This window comes from Pleurodeles waltl, chromosome 8, assembly GCF_031143425.1.
Source record: "Pleurodeles waltl isolate 20211129_DDA chromosome 8, aPleWal1.hap1.20221129, whole genome shotgun sequence".
In the NCBI taxonomy this organism is placed as follows: Eukaryota; Metazoa; Chordata; class Amphibia; order Caudata; family Salamandridae; genus Pleurodeles; species Pleurodeles waltl.
In genome coordinates this window covers 1,452,985,385-1,453,001,786 of record NC_090447.1, presented here as the reverse complement: position 1 = coordinate 1,453,001,786, position 16,402 = coordinate 1,452,985,385, and the positions used below count along the sequence as shown (strand labels likewise).

Below are 16,402 nucleotides of genomic sequence, written 5' to 3'. Positions count from 1 at the left end.
TGGTGGTGATTTGTCTCTAGCCACTTTTGCTTTAGGTTGCATTTCTGTCTCCTGAAATGCAAGCTTCCTTTTTGATTTGAGTGGAGGCAAAGTTTGTATTTTGCCAGTCTTTTTTTGTATATGTAATCTCCTTTGTGTATGGTCAGGTTCTTCCATACCTAACTCTTGCTCGAATCGATGTCTTTCTTTGAGTTGGCTGGACAGTCCTTGCTGTTCTGTATAAGAGCTTCTTTTTGGCTCCGAAGCCGCTTTTTTCGGTACCGAAGTTTCTGCAATAAAAGCCTTTTTCGGTTCAGAGGAGATTTTTCGAGGATTAGTCGATTCGATCACTCGGTGTCGAGATCGTTTGGTGCCGGTTTCTCGACCGGAGTCGGAAGTCTGCGGCAACTCTCTGGCCTTTTTCGGTGCCGATGTTTGGTCACCTTCCTTTCAGTGGGTTGAGCCATGGCCTGCTGGCGGTGGCGTCCCCGTGGCCTTAAGTGTTTTTTTATGAACCTGACTTTGGGACGGGCAGGTTTACTCAGTTCGTTGCACCGTCGAGGACCGTTCACCTTCGGATTCATCCGAGTCCGTCTCTTGGATGGAGATACTTTCCTCCTCTTGGACGTTGAGCTCAAGAACTGCACAGATGCGATTTAGAGATGGATGTCAAGGTAGTATCTTGATCTGAATCCAGCAAATAATATAATCTATGGCATAATTTTTTTTTTTTTTAAACTCTACTTTCCTAATAAATTATGGTTATCTGAATGTAGATTGAATGATACTCTGTTATTAGCATTACCTGAAAGTTCTTTGGGTTTCTTGACAATCAGGTTTACACTTTGATATTAATATGAAATTTAGTTACTAGCGAAACATACCAACTTCGTCAACTGAAGAAGGTAAAAAATACACATTCCAACATCTGTGCTGTTAAGCCTGGACTATGGACATATACAACTAGCTGAATTACTCTATAAATCCCCCAACCCCCAGGTTAGCTCTTTTCTATCAGCAGTAAAGTTTAATAACTGATGTTTGACGTTTTGATGGCATCACAACCATCTTAAGATCCTTGAACTTTTATTAGCATTCAATGTCCTGTCACTGGGCCTGTAATGTCCTTTACCAATATAACCGTTGTAAAAACGTTAAAAGGAAAAATAAATGAAATTTAAATGATGATTATGCAAGCCAAATAAAGAGTCCTTGTGTTACCTAATCCAAAATATTTTATTGAGCATATAAAAAATTAACACAATATCAGAAGCACACAAAAGAAATGCGCACAGACACAAAATACTTAAAACGTTAAGAAAAACAGGAGCGGCAGGAACAACGTAAAGGAGAAACTAAAGCGCAGGAGGACACCTACTAGTCATATCTCCGGTAGTCTGCCTTAAAATATCAAAACCCAATATCCTTCGCTGCATATACACAGCCACACTATTTATTGAAGCAAACAGGAGTTTTTTTTTTTTTTTTTTTAGAAATCTAATGCCTCAAAGTGAAGCAGCTTTACACCTTTAGAACTTTTGTTATATGGGGAATACTTTTTCCCGTTACTGTACAATAAGGCAAAAAGGTAGCCTGGCTGCTCCACTCAAGAAAAGCTCAGAATAGGGAATTGTGGAACCAGAGTGCCAGCGCTAAACATACAAAAAAACATGGAAAAGAGGGAAAAAAATAAATAAACACTAGGTTGAATTTTAATCGGATGCATTTTCTTAATACCAGAAAATGAAAATTACCTTTTTGGGAATAAAGGCACCACAAAAATGTATATGGTAGCACAAGTCCTAATGCAGTGAGGTTGACACCCTTCACATCCAAACAAATCTAAGCATAGCACGTTATAATTTTAAAGACCCTAGTGTGATATATAATTTAATGTTTTCATGTAAAAATACCAGACTGCATCGCCTCAATACAATACTAATACTACTTAAAGACCCCATACATTTAGTCTCCTAAGCAATTCAAAATTTGGCAAAAGAAAAACAAAGTGGTAGATGTTGTGACCCTCCATTGGATCACCTCTGAAAGCATTAGGAATATCCAAATCCAAACAAAGTGCCTTTTCCTTTCAGTATACACCAAATCCAGCTTTTATGCAGCACTCTGAACAAGTTCATACTGGGGACAACGTGTTGGGTGATCAGGACCGTTGTCATCCAGGATCTCTTTCTCCTGATCCAGTGGGTGATGGATTTCTACAAACAGCTCGTAGATAATGGCGCCGATCAGGCCACCCACAAGAGGTCCCAACACTGGTACCCACCACCAGTGGTTCCCTGCACTATAAAAATAAAAAAATAAAAAAACATCCATTAATGAGAAAGACATTCTCAGTCATTAGGGTATTTAAGACAAGTTTTTTTTTTTTTTTAAATTAAAAATATTAAATAAAAAAAAATAAAAAAAATAAGCAGGTCTGAAGCGTAGAAGGGCAAAGAGCGAAAGTATTTGATTGTTCTGATTATACACTTTACTAAGTTATAATGCTGTAAAATTATAATATAATAAACAGGATTTATAATATAAAAAGATTTATATTATCCTAACTATTAGGCCAGAAGTCAACTTTATTCATAGATTTAACATTAAAATACAAAGACATTTTTGGTGTAGGCGTTCCTCCCTGCGTAAAGGGTATACAGTTCTACATGTAACATAGAAAGCAACCAGTTTGCAACCATTTTGCTGAGTAATGGAGGGACCCTATTGGTGCTAACTACCATAGTCCCCCCCCAATCCTTACTGTGGCATTAAGAATCTTGCTAAACGCTAACAATCAGAGGATATAATTATTGTGACAAGTAATAAAACAATCTACAACTCTGAAAGCACAAAGATCTCAATATCTATTAAAAAATTATTTCTAGGCACCCCATAGGAATTCTAAAAGAGAAGAAAATGCTTTGTTTGTGTGAAGTACAAATCACAGCAATAGGGTCTTAGAAAACAATGCCCTCTGGAAAGCATAAAAGACCATGTAGACATCCAAAGCTTGTTATGCACAACAGAAATCTTCCCTGGGGCTCCATTGCTTTTAAAGCGTAACCTTCCAGCTCCTCAGAAATCTGTAAAATTATGTAGGACTCAGTGGGCTTGGTCAGCTCAAGTAGCACACCATTACCCATTACTTGTCCGTAAAGGATATTTCCCGCAGATTAACATGCCTTCACGGCTCCAACTAGTGAACATGTTTTTGATGTACGCATGGTAAGAAATGAAAAAAAAAAAAAATAATAATAAATTGCACCAGCTATGGATAACTGATAGCATCATACAAGTTCAGCTTAGAATCTACAACCCAACAAAATTAGCAAGTTCATGATGCCCCCTTTCACCTATGGTAACCTATTCCTCATAGATCTTATCAATGGTGTCCACCAAGCCAACGGACATTAAATGGGAAAACGCTTTTAGGGACACTAAAAGTGGATCATTAATTTGGTTGGATGGAAGTACGCCACTAGTAATAGGCCATATGCTTGGCAAGGTTAAACAGTTTCAGTAATTTAAGCTTGGGCGCGACCCCGATTGCCACGGAACAGAGCCGACAGGCTTAACTTATGAAAATGTGTTAGATATTTACTAGTACTAAAACTAGTAAGTCAAAACTAAAAAAAACACATCCTCATGAGTAAAATGGCACAAAACCGACAACTATCCAGTAAGGGGAACTGGAGATATGACCTTTTTTAAAGATTGAAGGCAAAAAGCACCAAGAATAACTGGACTGCCAATTCGTCACTGTGCGCTACTGACCAGGACCTCAGTGTGATTTCACACCAGTCACAATGGAGCGTGGGTTGGATCCACCAATTGGGTTCCTCCTGGTCAATAATTCTACCTTCTGACCGTTGCTGAAATGTAAGTGGAAATTCTCCGGCAGGGCAACGTTGCAGGCTCTAGCCACCAGTCTTCTCAAAGTTGAGTAGCTGCCAAGTCCCATGGAAGTAGTTTGTTTTGGCAGAAAACGGTCAGTACTCGTCCTGGTCAGGTACTTTTTGTGCCTTCACCCACTCAAGATTTCTACTGTATGACCTATTATTTTGTACAGAGCTTAAAATCCTCCAGTGGGACAAGTCTAAAAAGGAATATGATGAAGTTCCTGAAATTGGAATTTGACACCTTTACCATCAGGTTCTGCGGACACTCAGGGAGCCTTGGAAGACCAAATATGTTCCAAGCCCCAACTTCTCAGTTTCTGGAGCAGCTCCTCTTGGTCACTTCTAAAACGAACAGGTTCTCCAGGATAGTACTTAGGGGCCAGAACTCACTGCAGTGGAAGCCACCAGCAGAGTCCAGTTCCTACTTGTCAGCTCAGGAAAAAGGCTTCTTACAGTTTGTTGTGCCCCTGTAACCACACAGGTCAAACGACACTTGTGAGTCCACATCTTAGTCCTGGGTACAAGTGGGAGCCAGTCCAATCCTTCAGGCCTCCACACAGGTTCCAAACAGCTGGCCGAGGCCTCTCCTGCAGGTCCGGATATTGTTGTGATCAGCTGTGGGTGAGGTGCAACTTTTATAGGATAAACTAGCCTGGAAACTCCCTAACCAATGAGGAAAGTTTCCAAGGGCAAACCTTCCAACTTTTCCAGCACATTCTGTTCGCATTACGGTAAACTAGCTGACCGTGCACTATTCTAAGTGAAATCCAAGATATCGCAACCTTTCTGCCTCTGAAAGGTACCTGTGTGCCAGCTAGGGGTGTGTTTAGGGAAATACTCATTCATATTTAGTTACGCCAAATTGGTTCTGTGACCAATACCAATAACCCCTCCCATTGGGCGGGGCCAAACTGGCTACAGATGGCCCAGGGAATAAAATACTAATTTCCAGATCCCCCCCCCCCGGCAGCCGACGCAGCAAAAGTTTATTATTCGTTTGTTATGAAAGGGGCGGGGCATTACGGGAATTAGGGGAGTGCACTCCCCCTCAGAGCGCATGTGTAGTTGGCCAGCCATCTCGGGTGGGCCAAACACACATGTGCAGTGTGCTCTCTCCAACCTGGCACTGTGTTGCTGGGCTGGAGAGAGCAGGCACAGGCTCCCAGTCTGCCTGGGACCACCCTGGCTGGGCACTCCCAGAGCAGCAGCAGAATTGTCCGCATGGCAGGCTGCGAGCCTGTGCCTCCAGCGACGGGACAAAGGAGCAGCACAGTGGCGGATCAGGTAAGTTTTTATTTTAAATCTTTTATTAAATGTTACCCCCCTCCACCCAGCTGCGCGCCACACCTGCCACGCCCCTTGTGAGCGCAGCGAGCCACGACTGCAAGGGTTGAGATTACTTTTAAAGGTTCCTTGTGGAATATACTCTGAAACACATCATTGTGCACCTTATACTTACTACAATCCAAAAAAGTAATAGATCTGCAAAAGAATGAGCAGCTTACCCTTCAAAAAGTTATGTTGATAATTCCAAGGTCTCCTGGCAGTGGTGTCCAGTGGGACTGATCGGTGAGTAGTGGAGGGGGGAGTCGGTTACTGGAGTCTAGTAGCCACTGAAATACGGATGGAATAGGGTGCCAGTTCTCTAGAGGTTTCACTAAGCAGCTGGTAAATGGGAAGCGGGCCTGTATCTTAAGAATCACAAGTCGCTTTAGCTAAAGGCTTGGAACCCAGGAGTTTGAGGCACTAATACCGGGTACCAGAGGGCACAATGGGCACATTACTTGGAGCTTCAACCAGCAAGGTCTTAACTGCTAAAGCTACGGAATCCTGGGTACTTTCTCCAGCCAATAAGAAGGGACCACTGTCCATATGTTTGGGGCAGAGAGGAACCTCTGTATTTTTAAAATTGTTGTAACATGCAAGTGCTCCAGTTGTTGGTGTTCACCATCAGTATTCATGAACATTTACTTTTCTGGGAGAGTGGCGTGTGCAAGATGGAGGGTGGATAATGCCAACAGAGAGCAAAATCCTTGCATTGCTACCCCCTACTGGTTTCCATGGTTTTGAGAGCACCAACTTTGAAAGCAGCTCTGAGGATCGAACATTATCTGAATCTAAAATACGTTTGGTATTACTATAAGAAAAAAGGGCATCCCGGGTTAAAATAGTAGACGTGTCTTTGATGTAACAGCTACGGCCTGAGGAAGCAAATATTTCATGAAATGCATGTTGGCCAAGGATTTCATACAAATGTTTGTACATTTTTAGGTTCCAGGCCTGCCTAATTTCACACTACAAGTACATCCTGGGATGGCAAGTGTACTTGGGAGTCTTAAAACTGAGTGCAAGTAGTATCAGTGCCACCCAGACAATAATGGACTACTGCACTTAGAATAAAAAATAGAGACACTGGTAGCGTGACTTGAAAAGCACAAGTTTTTCACCTTAAAAAGCCAAGCATTATGTTCAATAGTTTGAAAGATGCTGGCGGACTTGATGATCCTGGCATGCACTGCTGATAAAATTAAAAAAGTGAAAATAAATCAAGCAAGGGATACTTGCACTACATGCACCATTTTTATTCAAATATAATAAATGTTTAAAGATATTTTGTCCTGTGTGGACCCTGCTCCTATGGTATATCCAGAGTCTGGAGCTGTAGGTTGCCCATTCCCTCCTGGCTTGTGCCAAGTGGAATGCCATGCTGCCTTCGCTGTGTGCGGTCACTCAGCCAGCTGAAGGAGATCAGACTACTGACCAACTGCCTTGAAATCAGCCGTACCCCTTCACCACGGAACCAGTAGGGGAAACAACCTGGTGACTGCTGACATTTGTAAACATCTCATAAGGCTTAAAATCAAGGCAGTTGGTGTGTACCACACTTTGAACCTTTCATGCCGATTGTGATCAAGTGACACACTTAAGTATGTGCATAGTCTGCCACAGTGCTGTTCCACTCCAAACACATCTTAAAACGGGCAGGCACTTGCCTCCCGGACCATGTTACAGGTTTTAGATGAAAGCGGGCCCTGGGAGCAGGTCAGGAACCTAAACTGGATTATCTGATTTTAATATAGGAGGGGTATGTGGTAAAGATGCTATTCTCTTAGTCCAGGGATAAGAGAATATTCATCCACACTGCACCTACCATTGCTGGGACTAGCATGACATTTTATATGGAACGCCTAAATCATATTGGTGCCGGTATCAAACAACTATGGTACCAGTCCTAACTTTTCCACAAGGTAACCTATATTTTTACTTCAGTCAACATGGCCACATCCTAAAAGAATGTTTTTGAGCAGCGTAAATTACACATCACACTTCCTTTAAAATCCAACACAGCAATAGGTTTTGGTCCCTGCTCTCTTTTAGGCTCATTTCCTTCTTTAAAGGAAATGTCAGACATGGGTGTTATTCTGCGCCCATAACTCTGTCCAGCTGTGTCTACTGGTGATGAGTGGCTCACTGTAATGCTGTATGTATTTAACACAGACTCAATGTTAGACCATCGACTCCGTGCTTTGCAAGTGATTTCATTTTGTGCCCTGCTACGGTTGCAGGGCAGCGCAGATGTTCTTTCACACAAAACTTGCTTTCCACACAGAACTTGTTTTTATCTTCTCATAGCGTGCTGGAACATTATGGGGGATGCAGACTAGATACAAGTGCACAAGGCTGAGAATGTGTTCATTAGAGGAAGGTACAGAACTGCCTCAGAAATAAGCATGGGGACTCTGGCCAACAGAGGGGAGAGGATTTCCAGAAATCTTTCTTTGAGCTTGTTATATGGTATAAATAACAGAGAAACTTGGCACCAAAACAGGAACTCACCTGTTAAGGAGACACGCTGCCCGGGATCTCTTTGATCCCACTTTGGGGGTCTCCTGGCATGGCTGATCCTGGGTTCCCTTCAGTCTGGTTGGCGAGGATGATGAAAAACTATGATGCATTTTTGATTATTTAGCAGAGATATACATTTACTTTTGATGCATGGCACTTTTCTGATTTGCTTAACTGCTGTGCTTATTCTTGTATATACAGATATATACATTTACTGTTGATGCATGGCACTTTTCTGATTTGCTTAACTGCTGTGCTTATTCTTGTATATACACACACATTTTACTTCATTTTAGTTATATGCTTATTTTTATATATTTGTGTGCCTTTTATTTGAAATCTGAGAAGTGCCTTAATACATTCATTGTTCAGACTAAGAGCTGCATTCTTTGGCATAGTTTTGTCTGCGTTTGAGCCAGAGCAGTGCACTCACACATTCGTAACCCTTGCTCAGGTCAGGGGGCTAAGGTGCTTGTTACCTTCCCTCATGCCATATTTTCCAAGCATTGGTGCTTCTCAGAACACTTGTGCACTTTACATAGTTCTCAAACTGACTGGCAGAGCTCTTGAAGTGCACAACTGTATTTCTTCTAATTTCTACTTACTACTAAAGCCTTCTGAGGCTTCTTGCTCAGGTTCCTTGCACAGAGGGTCCACTTGGGGACCAAGCACGGGTCCTCAACAGAGGTTATTTGTAGGAAGCATTTATTCCAGAGGCCTTTCTCCATACTCTCATGGCTATTTGTCCACTCACTGAATAGGCCAACATCAAGCATTTCTGTTTTCCTTTTACTTCTTCCGGTCAGGCATTACCTGCATCAAACCTTTCCCATATAGGTGTGCCCTACTGTTTCACAACTGTTCCAGCGTGCTAATGCAAGCTTCCATGTCCTTCACAGCTTTAGGGTTTAATATTAATATTCCAGTTTGTATCCCCTGCTCAGGGTATGCAGCATTAATGTTCCCGTTCTTCTAACATACATTCCTAATGTGGCATTAACAAGTGTGAATTACGAACATCTACCTTAAGACTTTAGTATATCAAAGCCTAAACATTCAGCCCGGCGTCTTGAGCTCCAAAGGCTGTTGATGCCTTTACAGATTTTTGCTCTTGGTGATACATCACAATACTTTCTAGTAGGCTTTGGCCATTAGCTGGTGTTAGTTTGGGGACACAGTATCTCTTCTCGAAGAGATACTCCTTAATCGGTACATCAAGCCACATGTGGAAGGGATGATGCTCCTAGGAAGAATGCAGATAGGTGTCTGCTATGTGAGCTTACTTATAATTGTGTCCCCACTCTCAAGAGAATGTCCATCAGAACAAATTTCTCCCATTGCCTTGGTCTCTCCCAAGTATTAGTGCAGCACAGGCATGGCACGCAAGCAATACAGTACTTGGACATCACAGTGTCCTCTACATACATACTCTTACCTAAACACTTCAAGACCCCATCCAGCTATGGCAGTGAAGAGGCGTGGCGCCAGGTCTCTGGCAGGGTTGATGGGATAGCCGCAGTTAAATCCCATAGCAAGGCCTACCAGCAACACCATCAGGCCAATCACAAATGGCTGCAGTCCAACCGGGGCAGCATTGTTCTTCTCATCCACAACAGCTAGAATGCAGATCAGCAGAGCAGCCGTCGCAATCACCTGTGCATGGTCAGAAGACAATAACAGACTTTATAAATATTCATACGCTAAACCAAAGTCGCAATTTAGCACAGTCCGTTTAATCTGTTACTCTGTCCTCTCTCTTCCAGACTAGTAATAAAGTACCTGATTAATATCACTTAACACACCAACTACAGGAGGGTCTCTTGGCACGGGTCTTAAACTTACCCAAAACAAATGTGTTCTAAGATGAAACCGCCTAGAGAAAAGATGAGTTCTCACAGGGAGCTAGTGAGGGGCATATCCTGACTAGGCAAACGGTGGTCTGTCCTGCCGAGCCCTGAGACCAAATGGATAGTGGCACTTTCTGCTCTATAAGTGGGCGAACCAACATAAAGATATAGTTGCTTCAACACACAAAAGGTGATAAAGAATGTTTTCAGTTTGCCTGACCACAGGCTATCGCTCAGGGTAGCATTCCAACCCATCGTTCTTTTGCACATGCCATCTCAGGGGGGGAAGACCGAGTCATATGGAAATCATGCTTTTCATACCAGCTTTCCTATGCCGCTTTTTGTTTTAACTTCCCTTCCATTTCTCTCTACCATGCCAGGTTATTTATTTAAATCGGGATATTATAAAATGGTGAAATGATAGGGCTCTCTCAAATTTAAAGTTAGTAATAGAAGTATCAAAGGAGGACCTTAGGGGCAGCACACAGTTGTCTACAAACTTTATTTATTCACAGTGCAAACATTGGCATTATTTTTTGCCTGTGTCACTTCCAGCTGGTATTCACACGATCCGGGTGTGGGTGGGGTGGGCAGAGGGAGGCGTGTGTATGTGTGCACGGGGGATGCTCTAGCGTATGATGGGCACAATGATTTTAATACTTTCAAAATAAATTGTGGCACTTTACTTGGGGATGCACACATGATAAATATTCGTGAAACCAGACTTCCACATATTTCCTTTTGTGTGCATTATAGTGTTATCAGTAAAACTGCATCTCCGTGCAAATTTAGTGCCCATTTCAATGGAAAATGTGCTGTCTGTAAATGACAGTGCTGTACCAGACCATTCTTTATAATATAGGTGGCGACAGTGTGTGCCGAATTGCACCAGCAGCCACATACTACAACCTTACTGCTCTTCTGAAATGGCAGGGCACATTTGCTACATTTGTTCTTTCACGTGATACAATCCCTCTGACTTCAGTCATGTAACATTGACGGCAGCATCCCCACTCTGAAACCTGTTCCAAAACCACTGCTGGTGCTCAAAGGGAAGTTGCATGCAACACAAGGTGTAGAGCAGCTGCTACTGATGATTATTTCAGGCAGACACTACTTTGTTAACAATAGTAGCTGACGAAAATCCCAGCAGAACTTCTTCATACCGAAGTGAGACCAAGGGGCTCCACCAACACTTGTATAAAAGGTGCTTGATGAAAGCTACCAATAAATAGATGTGGGAACTGTGTCACCTCCAGGTTATGGCCTTTATTCCGTCAGCAGGTTGAATGTTGCAGTACAAAGCTTGAAGTCTGTAACTTGTGTCACAAGTTCCAATACCAATAATACAGCTTGGTGGGTGCTGCACAGGTGTGTCCATTCGTCCTCAAGTGTATTGGAATTGAATCGTATGAAACATATCTGATGCAGCATATATGTAAATTCAATCAGAAGATGGGTTCTTCACAAGAAGATGTGTGTCTCATCAGGAGCATCTCAATCTTGAAGTACTGTACCATGAGCAGTGCTGTGTGAATTGGGTCATTTTCAAGTCATATTAAAAAGAAAATAGGATATGATGCCGAAGTGATGAACCACAATATGGTCAAAACAATGCCTTAGTATAGTTGGGGGGGAAAAAAAAAATGAAAAAGAAAAACCATTAGTGCACACCACTGGTCAGTTTTTTGATCCCAATACTAATGGAATGTTTTGTCTAGATACAAAAGTGAGCACTCCCTACTGCACCTTGTAATGGACACGAAGTGTAAAACTGTGCGAAAAAGTTTGCCCCAATTGCACATGTATTGCACCGCTTTGAACGAGACATACAATGTGGGAGCATTCCATCAAACCTGGATGAATAACTCTGGTGTATTCTAGGCAATGATAGCCTTTTCACACTTTCTGCTCTCCAATTGCACCACCTTCTATGTAGGTCCTTACTAAGTTACTGTGCTATATCACAATTCCATCCTGTACTTGGCTTTACAGCCTTATACTTAAGGTCCAGAGCATTACAGTTAATCAGGTATTTTGATTCCTCACATTTTGGCGCTCATTACCAGTTAATCATCAAATTCCTATCTGAGCAGTAATGATTTCCATATATATCGGAATTATGAGTATCGTCATAAATCCTGCATCCCAGGGATAAACTTCAGCAAGTTATGCAGGTCTATATTAATTAGAGAAAATGCCTAATAAATAGTGTGACATGCAGACTGTGGTGCGGTAAATGCAAAAAACAGTTGGTCCAAAAAAACTGATGGATTAAACCCAGATCTGTGACTGGGGGTGAATGTTTGATTTGTTCTACATTCCGTCCATCATCTGTTCTTTTTGCGACTGTGGCACGGTAAGCATGAAAATCAGCGTTTTATTACCCATTTTAGCGCGTCTGAACTTATTTGGTGTCTTCTCATTGATTTATAAGGGGACGCGTTAGAGGTTTGAGGGACCGTTTGACTGCGCTTGGAGTAATTCCCACCATATGATTTAATTTCAATACCAATATCAATCAATGGGATCAATAATCTTGGGAGTCAGTAATTTCCACACACCATGACCCCTTTGGCCATAAATAACCATGCCTTTAAGTAAAAGTTATGTTTATTTCTCTATATTAACAACGCTAGTATCACGTAACTTAGTCTCAAAATCAAATGATAAACATAAAGAAAGAATGCCGGTTGACGTAATCTTCTAAAGATTCTCAATTTAAGCAATGCATGAATCACTACACATTCTAGAGTTACAGTACAAATCAATAGCAAGAATAACTGTGCAACAGAAACAACACCCCAGATTCAGCAAAGAAAAGACGTCAACTGTTAATACTTATCATCTTCAGTGAGTTTCCTAACTAACCTTCTGATTAGAATGGCATTGTTTGGGCTTCATACAAAACAATTTGGTCAACACAAATTTGGAAAAACATATAGCTCTGGCTCTATCAAAATTAGCGGTTGGTACCTAAAGACAAAAGCAAATGACATCAAGATCAATAACAGTCTTATACCTTGCCTCAGGATGGTTCACTAAGCTGCAATAGTCTTTGTCAATTAGACATATGTTCGGTCAGCTAGGGCATGGGGACTCAGCAATAAAGTTCAAGCTAGAAATGTTTCAGGAACTGAACAGAATGTTACTTATCGGCTACAAAGTTAGGAAAAGTGAGCTTTCTCCTCTCCGTGCAGTTAGGAAAAAGTGTCTCATCTACTCTCGGTACAGTCTGGCTAAGTTAAATTCTCTTTGACTTCCTCCCACGTTGCTATTGGTCAAAGAAATCATACGTTTACATTTAGTCCAATGAAAGTAGAACCTCAAATTTAAGATAACGCTAAACTGTCTTTTCTAGGTCGATGATTGGCTCCTCTTCTCCTGTTCCCATTGGTGGGCTTGTCATGTAACAATTTTGTATCACTTTGTACTCCAGTCAGTGCATCCATTGTTAGTTCCTGGGAACATCGCCTTTACACACACTAAATTCTACAAAGTATCAATAGCTAGCACAACGTATTCTAGCAAGCAGTTCTCATGGGAAAGAAATTTAGCTACTAGCATCTGGTCAACGCGGTGGAAAATTACAAGTCTAATTCTCTTATGCAGCCATTTTCAGGTGACTCGTTTAAACAGTGTTAACATGAGGCCCTGCAACTAGGCCCAAGACCTCGCCAATTTAAGGCCCATGAAGCAAATACATAATACATGACCATTAATATAACATACTACTACATTAATACTACTACGTTAATAAAGACACTTTGTGGTCACTCAAGTAGGCACATTTCCAAAGTTGTGTATTATTTTCTATATTAATTCTTTTTCTATAAAATTCAATATTCAGAATACATGAATATTTATTAGTAAAATTTCAGTGTTAACACCCATTATCGAATTTTCATATCCCATAAATTCTGACCAGCCAGAGTCAGATTTTATAAGGTGAGAAATACAGATCGATCAATATTACACCAGTTACCGGCGAACTCATCACGAGGGCCTTGGCTTCAATACAACTCTTTACTGTCAGTGTAATTATTCATGTGGTAGTAGTTCACACATTCTGCTTCAGTGCAACTTGTGAAGCATATTTCATAATTCTGGGCCCTCCTCAGATGAGCATAACAACGAAGGTTTGAAAGTTGGTACATTTTCATAGCACAATACCCCTAAGCCCATTCCATAACAGCCTTGGGTACCGTCGATGTAAAAAGGGGGGTACCCAAAATGTAATTTCCCCATGCTATTTCTATAGGATTTATTTTACAGTGAGCGCTACAGTAAAAACAACTGAACATAATTACACCAAATTTGGTAGAAAGCCAGATTTTTACCCATGAAGCAGGTTTTTGTCAGTTGGTGTAAATCCATTCTGTAGTTTTTAAGAAATTAAGGTTCGAAATGTATGTATATTTGGATGGTCTGGTTCACAGGACTATAGCAGAGTCCTGAGGGCACACAACTTCAAATAACAGAGCAATCAGGTTGCCTGAGGTTTTTTTATTTTCCTAAACGTCAGCATTCATGCTCCAGCAAGGCTCCCAAGGGAGCTGGAGCTGTGACTGGCTGCATGCGACATGAAAGAAAATGTTGTGGTTGCCATTTCAGGATATGGCGACTGACTACTTGGACAATGTTGGGGGGGGGGGGGGGGGTGAATGGAAGAAGACCAAAGTCATGCCTGCAGTGGGAGGTGTGCAGAGGTAAAGGCCATGAGCAGCAAGTGGTTGGCAGTTTATATGGTATTAATATAATAATTAAGGTTTAAAAACAAACTAAAAAAAAATATATAGAAATTGTTAAAGGTTAAAGTGACGTTACAGTCAGACATGGCAAATGGAGACCACCTGGTATACTGTGAAATAATCAGAAAAGCAAACCTCTAGAGGACATTTACAACAGCATTGACAGTAGATGGAGATGGGATCTGATAAAGATGGAGCATGCACGGTGTTCACATCAGAAACATCCAGCTATCACATCAGGCTCTAAACAGAGACAACACTAACGTAATTATAAAGTAAAAACACTGGCACTAAAGGAACTAGCTTGTGTATGCCTTGCGAAACAGGAAAATGCAGTCACTCAAAGTGACATTAACCTGTGGCTTAAGAAGGCTGCCCCAATGCCCCATGCAATTTGCTGTACAGGACAGAAGAAAAATGTGAAAGACAACAGACTAAAGGATGAAGAGTGATGGATGGAAGACCCTGTGTGTACATAACATTTTTTAGTAAAATCAAAAAGGTCTTGGCTAACACCAGGTCTAAACCACTTCCCACCTCCTGTCCCCTCCCCACCCCCCAAAAAAGACAAAAAAAGACCACAAAAAAAAAGAAAAAAAATTAAATTCACCAGTTATAGTTAGTTCAGGTAATTAGAAGTTGCACACTCACCGTGCATTGCTGACATCACATGCCGTTGTTGCAAATCAATGAGAACGTGAAATCGCATAATTCATAACATCGTTGTCAGTGGTAAGGGGGGGGCAAGTTATAGTTACTTGAAATAACTACCTGGTAAAAATCGTTTTTTTAAATTTAAAATGTTATGTTTAAGTTGGCATTTTCACCTAGCTAGAATGTCACTTTAACCTTTGGTTTTTTTTCAGTGAAAATATATAAACTCACATTTTCCTTTTTTGAAAAAAATAAAAAACAAATATTGAAATGTAGTTATAGCTAGGAAAACGTTTTCCTGTATTCAAACCAAACTTAAACTATACAAACTTTAGCAATTCTAATGTTATAGTTGTAACTTTCATTTACAATTTATCCTCCACCTTCAAATTATTATAATTAGCGTGCCTCAATACATGTTCTTTACAGCTCGCTAACCAAACACTGATGCTAAGGATCATAATGTGTAATCCTACCAAATTTCATGTAGATCCATACAGCCGTTTTCTTGCTACCTTGAGTACAATAATATACGGAAAATGCATTAGTGGAAAAATCTGGAAGGTTTTGTGGTAATTCATCAAATGGGTGGAAAGTTATTAGGGAGCAAAAATCTGAGGAATTCCTATCTCTCGGACTACAAACTATAACTACAGAGTGGCAATCAGATTTAATGTGACTAATGTATTTGTTATGTATTTATCTATTGGCGTACATAATTGTGTGTGGGGTACAGTTTTATTCTGTGAGCCAGAGATCATGCCAAGAAAATCTATGTAGATTAAGATGTATTCCATTTGTTATATATACACATATAGACATATGCAGTCTAGTTTGCATTGTAGTCTAATCAAGCATTGTGCTACAGTTATCAGTAAGGTTTTGGCCCTTACAACTTCATAACATCAACCTGCAATAGCAAAAAGGTTTATCTACATAGTCTAATGTGCATTGCTGTGAAATGTAATTACAATCTGTTCAGCACCGGGGTCAAAAACTGTTTTCGAACCCTCCCCCTTCATTTTTTCTTCACACTTATTTGGGCAATGTAGAAGTAAGAAAAGTCTGGAATGTTTCATGGAGATTAGTTAAACAGGCAAAAAAAAAAACTTAAGGGTGAAAAATCAAAGGCTACTCCCATATCTGTCAAGCCTAACTACAGCCACATACATACATACACACACATACAAACACACAAAAACACAATGAAAAAAGCAAAGGCTAAACCTTAGTGATAGCTAGGAAAACTTAATTTCATTGTTCTATACAAACCAAATTTAAACTACACAAACATTAGATGTAAAGTTAGAATTACAGGCGAGGTACATGCTAATGATTTTCTCCAAGGCCTTGGCCGGGAGCAGCAGCAGGGTGATCTGTCTGTAGATGACGAGCGTTGAAGCTTTTACAGAGGATTTCTTCA

General features: G+C 40.8%; 1 protein-coding gene across 1 annotated transcript in view; it reads right to left on the bottom strand.

Moving 5' to 3' along the window:
- Positions 1-1,202: 1,202 nt before the first annotated feature.
- The window catches only part of LOC138248756 (aquaporin-3-like), a 64,614-nt gene continuing 49,414 nt past the window's right edge, over positions 1,203-16,402 (bottom strand). Inside the window, exons 5-6 of the mRNA XM_069202625.1 lie at positions 9,163-9,380; positions 1,203-2,281 (exon numbers count right to left, since the gene is read on the bottom strand). Coding sequence (XP_069058726.1) covers positions 2,092-2,281; positions 9,163-9,380 — 408 coding nt within the window. The 3' untranslated portion in view covers positions 1,203-2,091. The remainder of the gene's footprint in view (positions 2,282-9,162; positions 9,381-16,402) is intronic.